Source organism: Biomphalaria glabrata, chromosome 17 (assembly GCF_947242115.1).
Source record: "Biomphalaria glabrata chromosome 17, xgBioGlab47.1, whole genome shotgun sequence".
NCBI classification, from domain to species: Eukaryota; Metazoa; Mollusca; class Gastropoda; family Planorbidae; genus Biomphalaria; species Biomphalaria glabrata.
In genome coordinates this window covers 7,409,719-7,428,525 of record NC_074727.1, presented here as the reverse complement: position 1 = coordinate 7,428,525, position 18,807 = coordinate 7,409,719, and the positions used below count along the sequence as shown (strand labels likewise).

At 34.5% G+C, this 18,807-nt stretch overlaps 1 protein-coding gene across 1 annotated transcript in view; it reads right to left on the bottom strand.

Annotated features, from left to right (window-relative positions):
• Positions 1-303: 303 nt before the first annotated feature.
• LOC106067539 (adenylate cyclase type 3-like) overlaps positions 304-18,807 on the bottom strand; it is a 36,414-nt gene continuing 17,910 nt past the window's right edge. The window contains exons 6-20 of the mRNA XM_056015417.1: positions 15,050-15,177; positions 14,733-14,891; positions 14,204-14,342; positions 13,085-13,296; positions 12,476-12,637; positions 11,282-11,369; positions 10,919-11,035; positions 9,369-9,619; positions 7,511-7,607; positions 7,150-7,308; positions 6,850-6,962; positions 6,332-6,464; positions 5,482-5,605; positions 4,707-4,831; positions 304-2,724 (exon numbers count right to left, since the gene is read on the bottom strand). Of these exons, the coding sequence (XP_055871392.1) occupies positions 2,557-2,724; positions 4,707-4,831; positions 5,482-5,605; positions 6,332-6,464; positions 6,850-6,962; positions 7,150-7,308; positions 7,511-7,607; positions 9,369-9,619; positions 10,919-11,035; positions 11,282-11,369; positions 12,476-12,637; positions 13,085-13,296; positions 14,204-14,342; positions 14,733-14,891; positions 15,050-15,177 (2,175 nt within the window). The 3' untranslated portion in view covers positions 304-2,556. The remainder of the gene's footprint in view (positions 2,725-4,706; positions 4,832-5,481; positions 5,606-6,331; positions 6,465-6,849; positions 6,963-7,149; positions 7,309-7,510; positions 7,608-9,368; positions 9,620-10,918; positions 11,036-11,281; positions 11,370-12,475; positions 12,638-13,084; positions 13,297-14,203; positions 14,343-14,732; positions 14,892-15,049; positions 15,178-18,807) is intronic.

The following is an 18,807-nucleotide window of genomic DNA, read 5'->3' as shown; positions in this document are numbered from 1 at the left end:
GGGAGTGTTATTATGGCTAGATATAAATTGAAAAGATATTACTAATAAAAAAAAAATAACTTTTAAAAACCACTATTATAAATTAAAATGTTATCATTCTAGGATCTTTGAATAAATATAAACTTAAAACAAAACATTGTTTTCTTTAATGGATTGCAGAAATATTTCAATATTCAATTTTGTCGGGCTAGGCCAGTACAAATCAAACATAATCATTTGTCAATACCAAATATAGTATTTATTTACTCTCTTGCACCCAAATATACAGTAACAAAAATCAAATCATCACAACATATAAATGAAAAAAAAAAAGACCATGTGATCATTTCCTTTAAAAACATATGATACATCCAATATCATTATTGCTGGCAAAACAAGTGCACACAATGTAATAAGAACTTGAGGAAGGGTGGGCAGGGGAAGTACAGAGAGAAGAAAGCTCCTAAGATTATAGAAAGAAGATAAGGAGCTCTGGACAGAAGTGTTCTACATTTCATGATTCTATAAAGTTTCTACTACGTGTTCACAATCATGTCATTACTCTGAATGTGATCTCACTTGATACCAGACTTGAAAGAAATTGAAGTAGTTAAAGTATGCAAGTAATCATTTAATTCTAACCATCAAAGCATACCTTGCAGAGAAGATGGTAGAAGTCCATGCACTAATTGCAGGCTCAGTGGATTCTACGTGTCATGGTACTAAACAATTTGCAATACAGCATGTGTACAAATGAAAACATGGAAAATGCTGATACCAAAATTAGTGGAATGATGGGAAAGGATTAATCTTACATTTAGCAAAGACTTTGTTCTGATTGGTACAATAAGTGGAAGGCAGCAGGAGTGAAACTCACATTGTCTTGTAAATGTTAGGTCTCAACACCCTGACCACAAGGTATTGAACACTTGTACATTTCTGGTATGTAATTCAATAAAAACGTTTTTTCCACACATGATACAGTAAATAGAATAAATAACAAATCAACAATATCAGATATAAATAATAGTCGAACTAAATGTTGAGCTGTGCATGCAGTACAGGTACTAAAGTCAATTTTATATAACTTACGACTTTATCTTCTGTTCTAATAAGCTTCAATTATTTCTTGAATTTAAAATAAATATTCATAGTTGCATACAGCTGTACAATTTGAAAATAAATTAAAGAAAAAAATAAGAAGTGAAAGGTTCTAGACCAGAACTTAATATGGTGAGCATTATTTCAACACCATCAGTTCATAAAGCATATTAATGAAATACGCAGGTCAAGTTCTCCAAATGAGAAATATTTTGATGTAATTAACTTTTAGTTAAATGACAATGCAATTGAATGTAGCAGAATTTTCCAGTCATAGTGAACTTTAAACTGCACCCTCTTCCCAAAACTTTTGCAGATAACCGAAATAAGTTTCTAAATTAAAACTAGGTCATTTCTTCTGCATTTTCATCATAATGGTGAAGAGTTCAGATGACTATCTTATCTTATATAATACAGACGTTACTTCAAAAAAGATGATTATGTCCTACGCGTCATGCATTTAGTCATGCATATTAACCAATGACTTAAATTCTGCCAAGTCACTGGTTTTCCTGGCTCGCTCAGGCAACCCATTCCATGCTCTAATAGCACTAGGGAAGAAGGAGTATTTGACTAGTACAATATCTGCGATGAACTGTGCAGTAGTTTCAGATCAGGCAGCTCTCCATAGAATATTTCTTCTATAGGGCCAATGGAGAATGCAGTTATTAAGGACATAGCCATGCATTATCTGGTGACACTTCACAAGAGCAAATTTTAGTAGTGCCAATTTTCAGCTTCTAGAACATATGTTGTTTTATTCTGTTGTGTCCGAGTCAGAAGGAAAAAATTTTTATGTTGAATCTCTTCTTTGACTCCTCTAAAATTTCCTAATCCAGAAGAGGTGTAGTACAGGAGCACATTAATTAGCGTATTTGTTCTCATTAAGTAACCAGTCATAAAAAAAAACGTTACACCTCATCATACTGTTATAACCTTGCCATGCACACCGCCATCCAAGATAGATCAGAAAGAAGGTGCGCACTATCTGTGACTAGACAAGTCGGATGTTGACAGGAGAGAGAGAATGATTTCCGCCCAAGGAGAGAGCCAATATGGAGATGCTGTGCTCAAGGCAGATGCCCCTTTGTGTTTGTGATGTCCTCGTGTAAATAAATGTCTATGTCTCGTTGAGTTTGCCTCCCTTCAGTTATTACAATACATATAAATTAAATTGATACTAAAAATAAAACTGCAGTGATGAGCTTGTTGTCCTAAGCCACCATGCTGCACTTCATTTTATTGTCATCTTTCAATGCTACTAGGTCAACTCCCAGCTTACAAAATTGACTATGAGATTCTTATTAGGAACAATTAAAATAATATAGTATGTTGATTAAAAAAAGGCATTAATCTTGCATTAAAGCTTTCTTCAGTAGAAGCTTCTATTGTTTACAAATGCATGAACATAATGTGCTGCCTTCTGACTTTCTGATGCCTTTAAACATATTCAACAGATACCAGACATTTTTGTGATCATCCATCAGGGACACTGTTAGGAATATTTAGGTCACATTCATTCGTTCCCTCTGGACGTTCAAGAAAGTAGGTCATAAGCTCACCCTTGCCTTTCACTTTAACAAGGCCCCGAGTCTCAAACTTATAACCAAAGTTCTCGAGAAGAAGTTTTGTCTCTTCCGCAACCTGAAATAGAAGCATTGAAATCATTTTATTTGGAATTATATTTTAGTTTATTACAATGACCTTCTTACCATTGTTAAAAAAACGCAAGCTAAGACAGAACAGCCAGATCACAAAATTATTGGGGTTCTCAGGAGGGGCGGTAAAGTGCTTAGCTTATGAAACGGGGTCCCGGGTTTGAATCCTGGTGTAGACTGGGATTTTTAATTTCAGGATCTTTAGGAACCTCTGAGTCCACTTGGCATTAGTTGGGGAAAAGTAAAGGCCGTTGTTGACTGGCCACATGACACCCTCATTAACCGTAGGCCACCGAAACAGATTACATTTATATCATCTGCCCTATAGATCACAAGATCTGAAAGGGAAACTATTGGGGCTCTCAAAGACCTTTTTGTTGGGAACAGTAGCATTGAAAACAAGAAGAGGCAGTTAAAATGCAAAATCAAGGAATGGACAATGAAAGAGACTTATCCTGGCAAAAGACAGACATGAATGGAGAGAGACAATCTAAAGATCATGTGTGATGCCCTATGGTTCAACTGAGACCAATTATTATAATAGGCCTGACTGCAGAAATGTGACGTTGCAATGAGCTATTAGTCTTGACGGACTACTCAATGCCACACAACAGGTCTGCAGTCAGGCCTACTATAACGATTGGTCTCGGTCTAACAGACTAAAGGACTCCTCGCTAGCTTTAATAATACAAATCTTGGGTTACTAATCTTAAGCAGCAGCATTATCTGATGAGTGTTACAGCACAAACTTTGATTCCAAAAATTAAATAAGTTGTAAAAAAAGAAACTCTTAGCAATCAGAGAATGATTACTTCTGTAATCATGACCAATGCATCAACACACACACACACATTTCCTTTCTAGTAGTATTAGCATTAAACATGGTAGCATTATGCGAGGCATTGTCTTTTCTTCTTAAATCACTAAAGATTCATGAGGTTTACAGACAAATTTTTGTGATCATCTAGCCACTGATATGAATAACACTGATTTCTCTGCAGATGTTTTGTTAATTTGTAATATTTGATCTCTAGTATGGTCAAACAGAACACAGGAAACACACATATGCAACTGTTAAACAGAACACAGTAAACACACAGATGTAGCTGCCACACAGAGCACAGTAAAAATACAGATGTAGCTGCCACACAGAGCACAGTAAAAATACAGATGTAGCTGCCACACAGAGCACAGTAAAAATACAGATGTAGCTGCCACACAGAGCACAGTAAAAATACAGATGTAGCTGCCACACAGAGCACAGTAAAAATACAGATGTAGCTGCCACACAGAACAGAGTAAACACACATATGTGGCTGCCACACAGAGCACAGTAAAAACACAGATGTAGCTGCCACACAGAACAGAGTAAACACACATATGTGGCTGCCACACAGAGCACAGTAAAAACACAGATGTAGCTGCCACACAGAACAGAGTAAACACACAGATCTAGTCGCCACACAGAACAGAGTAAACACACAGATCTAGTCGCCACACAGAACAGAGTAAACACACAGATCTAGTCGCCACACAGAACAGAGTAAAAACACAGATCTAGTAAACACACAGAGCACAGTAAACACACAGATCTAGTCGCCACACAGAACAGAGTAAACACACAGATCTATTCGCCACACAGAGCACAGTAAACACACAGATCTAGTCACCACACAGAACAGAGTAAAAACACAGATCTAGTTGCCACACAGAGCACAGTAAACACACAGATCTAGCCGCCACATAGAACACATTTAAAATGATGCAATTCCCTAAGAAACCTTGAACCATCTCTTCCCTTGACTATATAATAGCCTGATGTCTCATACATGTGAGGATAAAAATAGATGAAACTCCACCAATAATGTACCTGATTCATGATGTGATGAAAGCCAAAGGCCACGTCATCATGTTTTATCCATTAGATGCAACATATGAAATGTGATAGAAACTGAAAAGCTGCCTCACCTGTATTTTACCTGGCTGTCCAGTCGATTCCATTCTGCTGGCAACATTGACTGTATTGCCCCAAATGTCATAATGAGGCTTTCTTGCCCCAATGACACCTGCTATAATTGGACCATGATTGATACCTAGAATAGACACACAAACTGTTGCTTACTACTGCAAAACACATTTTATATAAAGCTAATTAATAATGAAACAGTTAATTGAAAAAGAAGTTGAAAGTCAATTTAAATAAAATTTTAACTTATTTCTTTATTTTGCAAACATTTCTGTTTTTATTCATATACTGAATTTTTTTTTACAACCATTTCTTCTGAAATTTCTTCTGAAAAAATGTGGGATTTGTGTCAGTGTGGCATAACCTGCTTAGCTATCTATCTAGAAATTCAATGTAGGGCCAGGAAGATTTGACTTGAGCTGAGTAGTGCTTGCAGAGTGGCCAAAGGCAGCATGGAAATCTCTAAGATGCCACCCATCCATGTCCACAAAAGAAATTGGACGAGAGTGCAGAGAGATTGCTACAGCATGAAAGACACGCTAAATACAAAAGCAAGTTTTCAAAGAAAATTAACAAAAAAAAAAAAAAATCTTAAAAAAAGTTTTCTACAAATGAAAAAAAAAATGTTAATAGACAAATATGACAATGGTAACCTAGAAGAGAGAAGAAAATATATAAGCTTTAACATAATTAAAGAGCCAAGAGTAAATTATCTGCCTGCTACAAACAACAAGGAAAAACAAAACATTGTTATATGGTCTGTAAAATTATATTTACCTATCCTCAAAATAAAATTATTGAAAGACTGTTCATTGATTTTTTTCAACACATCTTGCAAGGCATAAGCAAACTGGACCAGGTTATGCAGGTGATACCATCTCTCTTTAACACTAGTTACATGCTTTGGGAGACAAAACAAATACAACTAGCTATCAGCTTAATGGGAAAAAAAAAAAGTAATTAACAAAATATAGTTCATATGCATATTTACTTTGAAAATGACAAATCTTTAAGTAATTTTATATAATAAATTTATAGGATTACATTTTTATTTCTGATATCTTAATGGTTGATATTTGTATTTCTGTCATAAAACAACTAGGTTCATCTCTTATAATAATAATAATAATAATAATAATCTTTATTGTCCATATGGAAATTTGTCTTACTTGTATAGCTAAGAATGTAATGAGATGAAAGTCCTGGCATTAGATTTGTTGAGAACACAGCAGTTCCCCACTCTCCACAAAGCAAACGTTTCCCTAAGAATGGCTAATACAGTTAGGGATCAGTAGCATTGCAAGCTGCCTAAGAGTCACCAGCTCCGGATTTTACCTCAGGATTGACTCTCGACGCCTTTACCATGTTAGGGGAGCCCTCCTGCCAAAAGTTTACTAGTTTAAGCACCAGTTCATTACCTTTGCCCCTTCTCCAATTAGTCATAATAGTTTCAGTGGGCTCAGTATCAGTATATCAGTATGAAGGCCAGGAGTGATAGGCAGTGGACATTTGAGATGCATGCCATTGGAAGCATTTTGTGAGTAATGGGACAGTTTAAACCATTACCACTTCTAGCAATAACAACCTTGGTGAACTTTAAGTTCAAAACAAAAGCCTTTTTGCTTACTTTTCTGTCATCCTGAGAAACCATTCCACTAGCTGCCATATAGGTTGGGCCAACAGTTTTAATTTTCACAATGGAAGAAAATCTGGCTAAATTGAGAAGCTCATCATAGTCAGAGATGATTTCATTCAAGAAGCTATGAATATGAAATAACAGTTAATTCTAAAGAAGGCAACTTCCAAGTCATATTTATAAAATGGTTCTCAAATGGTAGACTTAAAATGTAATAATAATAATAATAAGACTTGTCTTTGAGTCTGAAGATTAATGTAATAAATTAGCTAGTAAAACACAGTTACAAATATTTTTTGTTATATGCCAAATTTTAATACATACGAAAACTCTCTTTTTTATTGGCAAAAGAATTTGACTACAAAATGCTTTCTTAAAATGTGCCCAATAGAGCTTTTAAGTAAAAGTAATTATTTATTTGAAATAAAGTGCTTTTTTTTTACAAATAATTTATACTATTAATAATAATAAATGGATATAATAAAACACATTCTAAAGAAGAGTTTTACCGAAGGCATTCTAGGCCATTATTGTTGATGGAGCTCTCATTGTAAAAAGAGTGAAAGTTTGGACAGGCAGCAAATATCACACCAACCTCATCATAAGAGAAACTATACAAGTCCTGGAACAAGAAAATAAAGCTCTCTTCTGCAATAATATAGAATTTCCCAAGGAATTAAATCTACCAAAAAAAAATAGGTCTAATGGCATTGTTTAAACATATATAAAATGTAGACATTACTTTGAAGCACTGCAGAGTAATCAGAACCTCATAATGTAACTACATTCAGTTAAGTTAGCTTACATACCAAATCATTTTTCTTTTTTCCAAGAAAATCCTTTGCCACATGGGCTGGTAGCAGATTGTAGACAAGAGCCTCATTCTTACGTTGCATGTCTGCGGCTTTTTCTTTTTCACGCTTGGACTCCTCTTTCCATAAGAACAACTTCCTGGAAGTAAACTCCATCTATGAAAGGAAAACAAAAATAAACAATTCAATCTTCAGGACACATGTTTTCAAACTATTACAGAAAAACACTTCCCTTTTTTTTTTTATTACATTATTTATGCCAAGAAAGTTTTGGGTTCAGCAGTAAATGAGTAAGGTACTTATCAGTAATGTACTTTTCCAGTCATTCAAATCACACTTTAAAAGAAAAGAAACAAACCTGGAAGTTAAAAAAGTTTAGATCAATAGCTGCAGCTATCATCTGCCCAAGGAGACGATACTTGATGTGAGGGTACACAAGTATACTTTGAGAACACCTGATAAAAGAGAAATGAATCATTAGCTGTAAACATATCAGGTAGTAGTCACTTATCTTTTCTTATAAAATACAGACTTTACTTCAAAAAAGAAGATGATTACCTCCTACACGTCATGCACCTATTCATGCATGTTAGCCAATGACTTAAATTCCGCCAAGTCACTGGTTTTCCTGGCTGCCTCAGGCAACCCATTCCATGCTCTAATAGCACTAGGAAAGAAGGAGCATTTGTACAAATTAGTCCTAGCATATGTAACAAGGAATGTGCCTTTATCCTTGGGTCTTTCTGAGTATTTTATTAAATTTTGTTTTTGTATTTGAAGATTATGGTTCAGTGTTTTATGTATAATTGCTACTTTGCTTTTAAGTCTTCTGTCCTGAAGGCTTTCTAAATTTAGTGATTTTACTAAAGGTGTTACTCTAGACAAATGTGAATTTTCGTTTGTTACGAATCTCACTGCTCTATTTTGTGTTTGTTCCAGTTTCTTAATGTTTTCTTGTGTTGAGGGGTCCCAAACAGAGGATGCATATTCTATTATTGGCCTAACCAATAATGTAACTTACTCCATCTATAGTTTAATACACTAATTATAGCAATAAATAAAGATAGTACATGATTTACTGTTTGTATTCTCATTGGGTAATTATACAGCTGCACTGGGTCAGACACATTTCTATATTTTGGAGGACTACTTGCCAAAGGTGATACCTTTTTTTTGGTGAGCTTAAAGGAAGATGGTATAACAAATGTGCCCAAAAAGTGCTTTAACAATCAAATTAGGTGCCTTTTTCACCTTCATTGGCATAGAGGAAAGCAGCAACTGGCTACTGAAAGAGACAACTGCAGACCTCTAACAAAAGTCATGTGACACACATGTAAGACACAAAGAAAAGCCCTTGCTGAAGTCAGGCACAGACAATCAAAACTTAAAAAGGCCCTGCATGGCCAAAGGCTTTGTCTGTGTCAGATGTGGCAAAATATGCAGGTTATAACAAGGTTTCTGTGGTCACATGAAATACTGGACTCATCCTTAATTTTTTGTTTGAATGAAGACAATGCGTTACTATTCATATCATTGAGTAAAGCTGATGAGATGTAAACATGTATACTAACCAATGGAAGTTTAACAATAATTTATAAATGTCAGTAATAATGCCTGCAAATCTTTATAATTGCTTTTAAACCAGTTAATCTGTTACACATACAATCAGAGGTAAATGTTACCCATGGCCCAAAATGTGGTGCCTCAGTGGAAACATCTTTATGTGGAGGCAGATAGATAAACAATGGGTAGCAGAACTGGTTATCTGGATAGCATAGGAACCTATTCATTTAAAGTAACACTATTTCAGGGTGGGAATTCTGTAGCCTACTCCAAACAAGCCAGCTTACAGTTCCACAAGTGGGCCGTACCAGGGAACTGGAGTGGTAGTCTTCCCACAGACTATTGAATTTCAAATAATGGAAATAATGAAGAAATTTAATCCAACAGTGTTAAATAGAGGCAAGGACCAAGGATCCACACTACAAATAATGGTATGACTCGACCCTCATGTACTGAGGAATCTTCAGACAGAGGTAGTGGTGAAGGGTTCCAGTTCCACTCCTACCAGAAAGGTAAGAGACAATGGCTTCTGAGGTAATGGACTAGAGGACGGAATGGGGTTAGTCTGGTTAAGAATGTTTAGCATATAAAATTGCCATTAACTATATAGATTTGTACATTTTAGGAAAATGATATGAAATGAGAAGACTTACTCTTGATAAATCTTTTCATTGTACAGCTCATAGGAGACATCAACATACAGAAGAACTAAAGCACAGTGGATCCCAGTGGCAATATATATGAGCAGAGCTTTGGTCATATGACCAAGATTGACCATAGAGGAGATGGCAATGAGAACAAGGCTGGCAGCATGAGTGAAGTAGACAATATGATGGCAGGTCAACGCCTCCATGTCACATTGGGTCACCATTGTAATATTCAGTGCCACCTGGTGGCAATCAATCTGTAAAACCACCAGATAAAAGATTCCATTTACCAAGATATATATATATATATGTGTGTTTATATATGTGTGTATGTGTCTCTGTCTCTGTGTGTGTGTGTGTGTATACAGTGCTTTTTTTTGTAAAAAAAAAATAGGCGCCGGTACTAAGTGATTAGGTACCTGTACTCAGTAGTTGATTGCCTAAGTTTTAATTACTAAGATATGTTAAAATACAAGAAAATAATAATTTTTTCAAAAAGGTGCCTGTACGTCATACGGTGCGTACCATCACAAAAAAAGCCCTGTATATATATATATATACATACATATATTAAATATTTGGTGATACTGTAAAAATAAACTTATCTAAAAATGTACAATGAAATAAACAGCATCCGACATAACCTTCTCATCCAATAGAAGGCATACATTTCATTGAAGCTCAAACTATAGTGCCACTAATGATCACAATGAAACATTAAAATAGAATTTTATCATTTCAACATTTTACCTTTTTTGGCATTATAATTATCAATTTGTTCTTATAATTGGTAATCCTACTGTCAAGTAATATAATGATAGAAATAGAAAAGAATGTAATTTTTTCTGAGGCTTTTGTTACAGTTTGGAAAAAGTCACTTTACATATGAATGGAAATCTTGAATTATCTCTATACTCTTTGTTTGTTTTTTTAAATAAAATGCCAATTTTATAAGCTCTTTTGGAGTAAGCTGCTTAAAGGTTTGCAGCTCAAGAATCAGGAATGATTACAATTATTATAATTATTGTATTATATTTATGTTTAAAATAAGCATCTGTCATCTCAATAGGAAGGATACCCTATCACTACATAAAACAAAGTTTAGAATCAAATAATATGCTAAAACACAAGCTAAGAAACAATAATTTGAAATACAAAGCTCACAAAGTGTAATATGAATTGAACAAAAAGATTTAATGGGTAGTATAATTACATTTATAGAACTAAGGGAGAAAACCTTGGACACTAGAAGTACATTTCTTAACTGATTGTCCCAAATTCTTCTCTCCCTTTTTAAGTATCCTAGCAATGCCATGCTTCTAGAAGAAGAAGCTATTTTAAATTGAAGTAAAATCACATTCTAGGCTGCTATATTTTAGTTTTGGGGAATTCAATTCTCTCACTGCTGTTATTTGCTACGTAATTCATGGGATGTGCCTATGTAATTATTTTTTTAAAACACATTTGCCAATTTTGAGCATGTTGTTTTTTGTATTGTTTTCTTTTATTACTGTATTTAAAAAAAAAATAATAACACACTCTGTGTTGTTACTTACTGAGGGTAAAGTGTCACAAATGAAGAAAATGACACAGGCACTGATGCCCCACAACATTTTGAATGTACCATGTCTGTCAATTGTTAGTGCAAACTGGATGATGCTACGTGGGAAATACTGATCAATGAGAATACAAAAATGTTAGTATTGGCTACATTATTGTATCTTGTATATCTTGTAATAATGTTCATTTACATAAAGTCTATTGAGTAATTAAGCAAAAATTCCTATTGTCCATAATCATTTTTTCCTAATTGCTGGAAATTTTTATTATGTCATTACTTTATACTACAATAAATTATATTCTTCAAAAGAAATATTCTTGGTCTATTCATTTTATTGTATAAATAATCCAGTACTAACATGTCTAAATGTTAAAGATAAAGAAACAGCAGACATGGCAAAAAGAATAATGTCCCCTGAGAGGTAGATTGCAATAAGAAGTCCTGATCTGATGAAGAAAAAATATTTTACAAAATTAAAACCATGTCTACTTTACAAATCAAACTAACAAAAAAAACAATATTGAACATTAGATATTAATATAGCATTCTAATATAATTTAAACATTACTTATGTCCTTGAAAAAAAAAAAATTATTATATTATAATAAACAAAATTATTTTAGGGAGCATGTGTTACACACATACTAATAAACAACCCCTACAGTTGATTTAAACTGACCTACACAGTTCGATTTGTATTTACATATCAAGTACATTGATAATTATTTTTTAACTATTAATTATTATAACTACTAATTTTATTTTTACTATAACTAACCATTAATTTTTAAAAAAAGCACCATGGTTTAACATTTTATCATCAGAGAAAATACCAATCAGAAAAACAGGTAAAAAAACTCTTTTGTTCCATGGCAATGAAATTATTCAATAAAAGCTAAATTATTGCTTTGAACTTTACATGTAATATTTGAATAAAAAATGTACTAAAAAATCTCCTGTGGTTAGCACTGCCTTCAATCACTTATAGTGGGCTAGACCTGTTCCAGTACAAGGCATGCCATATATATATATTGTGGCAAAGTCTGCCGTTCTAGAATTGGCCTGATTAGCCACACCAGATTCTGCCCCGTCTCAAGATTAAGCCAAAACCAGTGACTCATTTGGGCGCATCCATTGCCTTTCGAGACAAAAGGAGCCATATATATATATATATATATATATATATATATATATATATATATATATATATATATATATATATATATATATATATATATATATATATATATATATATATATATATATATATATATATATACCCAACCCAATAATGGTGACTATGATCATGACTAAGGCCTTCAGACAGAACATGGAGTGAGGAGCTCCTGGTCCATGCCTGGTTACTGGGTAAAATTCTTTCCTGTGACTAATATGACTTCTTCAAAAGTATTAGGAATGTATATTATATTAGCTATCAACAAATATTTTATTTGTGTAATATACACACAATTATAATACCAATTTTCTCAAGGATATTAATGATATATATTATTATTATTTTCACATAAAGGAACTTTTGGCAGCTGCTTACCTGGGAAGTATGCAAAGTTTAGCCCCTAGTATGACAACTAGGGCCACTGAAAGGGCCATCAAAGGGAGACCATTATAGCTATCTGATCTTTGGTGATACCTTGTCTCCAGTTGCTTTTCCTTGAAAGTGAGGGTCAAAGGTTGAAGTGTCCCAGATAAAACACTGGAATGTAAAGAAAGGGTTAGTTTTATAGATTGAAAAATGATCCATACAAAATCTTACAAATACGATTTTTAAAAAGGCAAAAATAAGAATTTTTCATAAATTAATTTTATTGAAAATTTTTATGGAAAGGTTTTTCATTAATCTTATACAAACAAAGTAACATTATGTTTTGTTATGGCAACTATAGGAAATCTATTAAGTTTTTCCATAAATTAAAACAGGTTTTACATGATGCACATTGTTTAGTACGAATGTATAAATCATTTAACATTTTAAATGTTAAATATCAGTCTTTAAAAATCAACATGTTAGAAAAAGTTTAGAAAAAGATGACATTGGATAATAATGGTTCAAAACTATAAGTAAATTTCAGTGTATATGTGTGTCAATTTATAAGCCCAAAAGGTTATTATAAAGTTCCTAATTTTCCTTGTGCATAGTCACCTGTCTTTCTCTTTAGCTAGGAGCTCATGCTGCAGTCTCAAGCTCAATTCTTTTCTGTATTCTTCTTCTTTGCTTATTGTATGACCACTGTCAGTGGTATCCTCCTCCACGGAACTCTCTTTCTTATCAGTAACCTGATTCTTTTTGTTCCCATTGCTAATCATTTTTGTGGGTGAGGACTGTGTCACTTTATCCAATGTTCCTTCTGGATACTGTACACAAAAGTACAAACAATAAAAACGTTGACATCGCCATGGAATCGCTTGTGAACTAATGTTAAATTTAGTTTTAGCCTATTTTTCATTGAGGCATAGCGAATTGATGGGAAACTAATGGAATGAATAAGTGATAGTGTTTTAATGAAGAAAAACTTTCACAAGCAACATGTTTCAAAAAGTAATTTACTTTTTTTATTATTAAATTTTATATCTAAGTCTAATCTGTATCTTACAAGTTTGTTTATTTTTACATGTTTTGAATGTTCCTTTAAAATTGAAGATTATTACATCCTAGCCCAAATGCACAATGACAATATGGGTCAGGAACGGTTTCAGCCCAAGACATCAAGACAATAGTCTTGTAAGACAATAGTTCTAGTAGATTGGTTGTGATAATGTCAGTGTAATCACGTTGAGAAACGTTGTATTGATCTTTATTGCAATATTTTTAAAGGTAATACTAGCTTTAGCATTAATTTAAATAGCCAGGTTCAAAGGTAAACTAAATTTCTATGTCGAATTACAAATTTTGTTACTATTGGACCTTTAACTTTAAGTCTTGAAAGAAATTTTTGTTTATGTTACCAGCAAATTGCAAAGTTAGGCATTCTTTGGAATGCCTAAAGCTGTTAGGCAAAATATGAATTGGGTTTTTGATTTCCTATTTTGCCAAGGCATACTATAGAAGGAACATCCAAAACATGTGAAACATTTTACATAACATTTTTATTTTTTTTAAATTGGGTAAATTAGTTATGGATCTAGATAAATGGGTAAATTAGTTATGGATCTAGATAAATGAAGAGTACAGTTTGAATCTAGGGCTAGATGCATTATACAGATCTAGATCCAGAAACTAGATCTAGAAACAGCTTACACTTACACTACTTAAAGTACTTACAGGTTTGATCACTGATTTCACCAGGTAGGAGGTAATGTTCTTCAGTTTCAACTCTTCCTCTCTATCTCCACCATGTCCATCTTCCAACTCAAATTCTCCGTTTAAGCATTGTTTGGTCGCCTCAGAGATGTGCACTCGTCTGAAATTGGTCATTCATTTCATTATAATTCTTAGAATCGTAAATAACTGCCTTATATATCTTATGTTATTAAATCTAGAGTATGTTCGACAACTCTTGTTCGCTTGTTTTTAATATATTAATGGTAGCTTCCCCTTTGTAAAGGTAAAAGTTGTTTTTTACGATCACGAATGGTTTCCACTTCAAAAATTCAAAAGCATGTTCAGAACAGTAGGTCTAAGTTTTAATTGAACGTAGACATATTTTGATACACCCTACGTTTCATTCATTTATTAACTCTTTCTCTCCTTAATTATTTACCACATTCTCTTGGAATTAACGCTGGTATCGTCACTTAGGAGAGAAAGAGTTAAACTTAACAGCACATTCTATGCATCCACATTTTCTTACCCGGGTAGGCCACCACTCTCCATCTTGTTGGCCATTGTGACCTCCTTACCCAATATGTCAAACTGCCATTGGCGCTGACCTAGCACTCCCCCGAGGCATGCCCCTGTGTGGACCCCCACTCTCATGTTGACATCTTTGCCAGTCGACTGCCTCACTGTGCTATTGTACAAATTTTTAAAAAAATATAAAGATAATTTTAAAAATATAGATAAATTCACTTGACTCAGGAAAAAAAAGGTAAAGTTTTGAGTTTTACAAAACAGAGCCGTAATGTTGCTATTGATGAGATATTTCGCATGGAATTTAAAGCATCTTACCTGATAGCAGTGACCATACTGAGGCCCATGTGGATGGACAGAACCGCGTGATCCATTCGAGGCTCCAGGGCGCCACAGACACAGTAGTAACAGTCTCCTAGGATTTTGATGCGCACTTGGTGAAATTTCTAGAAATCATGTTATACGTCATAATGTCTGACATTTTATTGACACAAGTTTCATTCTTTAATTATGCATTGTTTCTGAATAAAATGTTATTCAACCCACAAGTTAGTTTTTTTTACAAATAAGAAATGATAGTAGACAGTAGTATATCAATTAAATCTTTTACACCAGGTTTGTAATACTAAATGATCAAATAACAAGTAAGTCTGATAAGTGCAAAACATAATAAACAAGAATTCTATAATAAATACTAATGGAAAAAAAAATCAATATGTCTGCTCCAGTCGTAATGATCAGGATGATTAAAACTTGATGATTAAAACTTGATGATTAAAACTTGATGATTAAAACTTGATGCTAGACAAACAGTGATGAAAAATCAAAAGAATCCACAGAATCAATCAACAGGAATTCGATTTCGTTAAAGCAATATCTTATCCAGTGCCTCTAGCGAGCTATTGCTTCTTTTTTTTTTTTTGGACAGTCCTGATTGAGCAAAATATACACAATACTTTTATTGAACTCATGTATGAGAAAGAAGTGCACATATACAGCCATATATCTTAATAATTTAAAACTTATTTCCCTTCTTTCTATATCAAACTTAATTAATTAATTACCATTCTTTGATTGATTAATGTTTAGTAAGGGATAACACTCAACAACATAACAGATCCGAGACTAGGAAGTGAGAGTTATAACGTGTACACATTTTGTACCAGACACTGTGAAACTTACTTTGTAGAAAATAAGGGCAGTAGTTGTTTTTTGAAAACCCCTCTCCTCTCATCCATTTAGATAAGGTTTTGTTTTTTAACCTTTTTTATATTTGGCTTGATCTATACACTACGGTTGCCTAGTATGGAGAGGTCAGACAACTGTTAGGTACTACCCTCTTGTCATTATAGGTCGCGTTAAATAATCAACAGATTATTGCATATAATGTAATCAATGGCCGCTTCAGTCAGTCAGGAGTTAAATCAGCCAGTGACTACAACCGTACGCGTTCTTACTTGACGGGGTGTGCCAAGGTCGTGAACAAGCCAATAGATTACTTGAAAGTAAACATAAATTTGTGAGCCATAATGCTCGGATTGATTATCCCTACCATTCCCTGCCCACATCCTGTTATATTCTGTGTCTCTCTCTCTCTCTCTCTTTCTCTCTCTCTCTCTCGCTCTGTCTGCGTTCTCTTTGCACTAATTCCTTGATGGCCAATACAAAGCGGTTTACATGCCAAAGTTAAAATTAACGTTCTTTCAGGGGCCATCTGCTGCTAGCTGCTTTTCTCTATGCCAGTGAGAGCAAATGAAGGCTCTTTAATCTTTATGTCGCGATGTACAGGCTAGAAGCGATGTACAGGTTAGAAGTGATGTACAGGTTAGAAGTGATGTACAGGTTAGAAGCGATGTACAGGTTAGAAGCGATGTACAGGTTAGAAGCGATGTACAGGTTAGAAGTGATGTACAGGTTAAAAGTGATGTACAGGTTAGAAGCGATGTACAGGTTAGAAGCGATGTACAGGTTAGAAGCGATGTACAGGTTAGAAGCGATGTACAGGTTAGAAGCGATGTACAGGTTAGAAGTGATGTACAGGTTAGAAGCGATGTACAGGTTAGAAGCGATGTACAGGTTAGAAGCGATGTACAGGTTAGAAGTGATGTACAGGTTAGAAGCGATGTACAGGCTAGAAGTGATGTACAGGTTAGAAGCGATGTAGAGGTTAGAAGTGATGTACAGGCTAGAAGCGATGTAGAGGTTAGAAGCGATATACAGGCTAGAAGCGATATACAGGCTAGAAGCGATGTACAGGCTTCCTTTAAGTTCGCCAAAAAAAAGAAAAAAAGATCGCCTCTAGCTGCAGAGCTCTCACGAAGTTTCGCGGACACACCTTTGAGACTCAAAGAGGGCCCCTTGCCGAAGACAGGCGCAGATGACAATAAAGACAATTTAAGTAGACCCCCAGCGGACAACGGCTTTGTCTGAATTAGATTCTGCAAAATATGCAGGTCAAAACTGATTTGCTTGGTCGTGTGAAAAATTGCATTCATCCTTTATCTTTGAAATCGAAGACATTGTATGTAATTACTATTATTAGGCTTAACTTAAAGCAGCAGGTAGCGATATGTTTAAAACTTCTAAAAGACTTTCTAAGTGCCAGATTCATTGGCAGACGTGAATGCTAATTTGTTAATTATCTTTAAAACTCAACTTCAGAAAACTGTGAACAAAAAAAGACCAAAATGTTAACCACATGGGTTAAATCTCACATTACCCACCTACGCTGCCTTCGAAGGATCTTAAAAAATAACATGGAAAGAAAGAGTGTGTAATACTGAGATCCTCGCGAGAACGGGCCATCCCAACATCTTTACGGTCCTCAGGCAACGCCGCCTGCGCTGGCTCGGACATGTTCGCCGGTGGAGGACAATCGCATCCCAAAAATTATTCTGTACGGGCATCAAGAAAAACTGGTCGCCAGCAAAAGGGATTTTAAATCAGTAAACATTGATACTGACCATTGGGAAGAGATAGCCTTAGACCGCACTAGTTGGAGAGAGACGGTGACCAAGAAAGCTATAGACAGCGAGAAAACAAGGGCCTCGACTCTTGAAGAAACCTCTACCACGAAAACGAAAGCGTCCTTGACATGTAATATATGTGGACGGGAGTGTCTCTACAAAATTGGGCTTCAAAGCCGTTTGAGATGAACCATAAGTCGTTTCACGACTGAAGGAGGCCGATGATGATGAATCCCTGTCTTACTAATAGCACTGGCATAACTTTTCTCGCATTCAAATGTAGTTTTCGCAGTTCTGTGTCAGAACACTGCCCAAGTCTTCGCTTGTTATGGATCTGAACTAAATGCAGAGTCAATGCTGACACCTACGCTGCTTATATGCTCAATAAGTCATCTAGGCTTCAATTATGCAAGACAATTATCTGTCAACAAATGCTTGGCCAGTAGCGACTGCCCTATTTGAAGCAATACAAGTTTTATATTGTGAGTGAGGGTTCAAAGCCATTTCATTCTAGGTCACTTCATCCCCGGTCACTTTATCCCCGGTCATTTCATCCCCTGGACATTTCATCATCTGATCATTTTATCTAACAAAGAGTAGGCCTAATCGTAGAAATCATGAAATAAGCAATATTTAATATATTCATTTTTATTTACATGACAAAAAGTGTAACACATTTGGTAAGAATAAAATTAAATGTCACTAGAAACTATAACGATGTAACATTTCAGATATAGAGGTCATGTAAAATAGTTTTTTTAGTGCTTGTGATAACCAAACAGATAGATAGGCTATTGTAATTACAGAAGACGATCCATCGATTCATAGTGCTGAACAATGTTTGTAACTCTCTTTGCCTATAACACAGTTTACAACTTTAATGTTTAAAAGAAATAAAAGCAAAACTTATCTCTTAAATGATTTCCACTACTTCCACCACACCTTGGCCTTTGATCATTACGTCATGCGCAAGATAATATTATAATATTACATCCCCCACATCCAATAGAAGCACTATAGCTAAGTACACACCCAAATGTACAATGTATTATAAAATTTATGATCAAGAATGTAAAGTGGAAGGGGCAGCACTATAAACGCATTAATAAC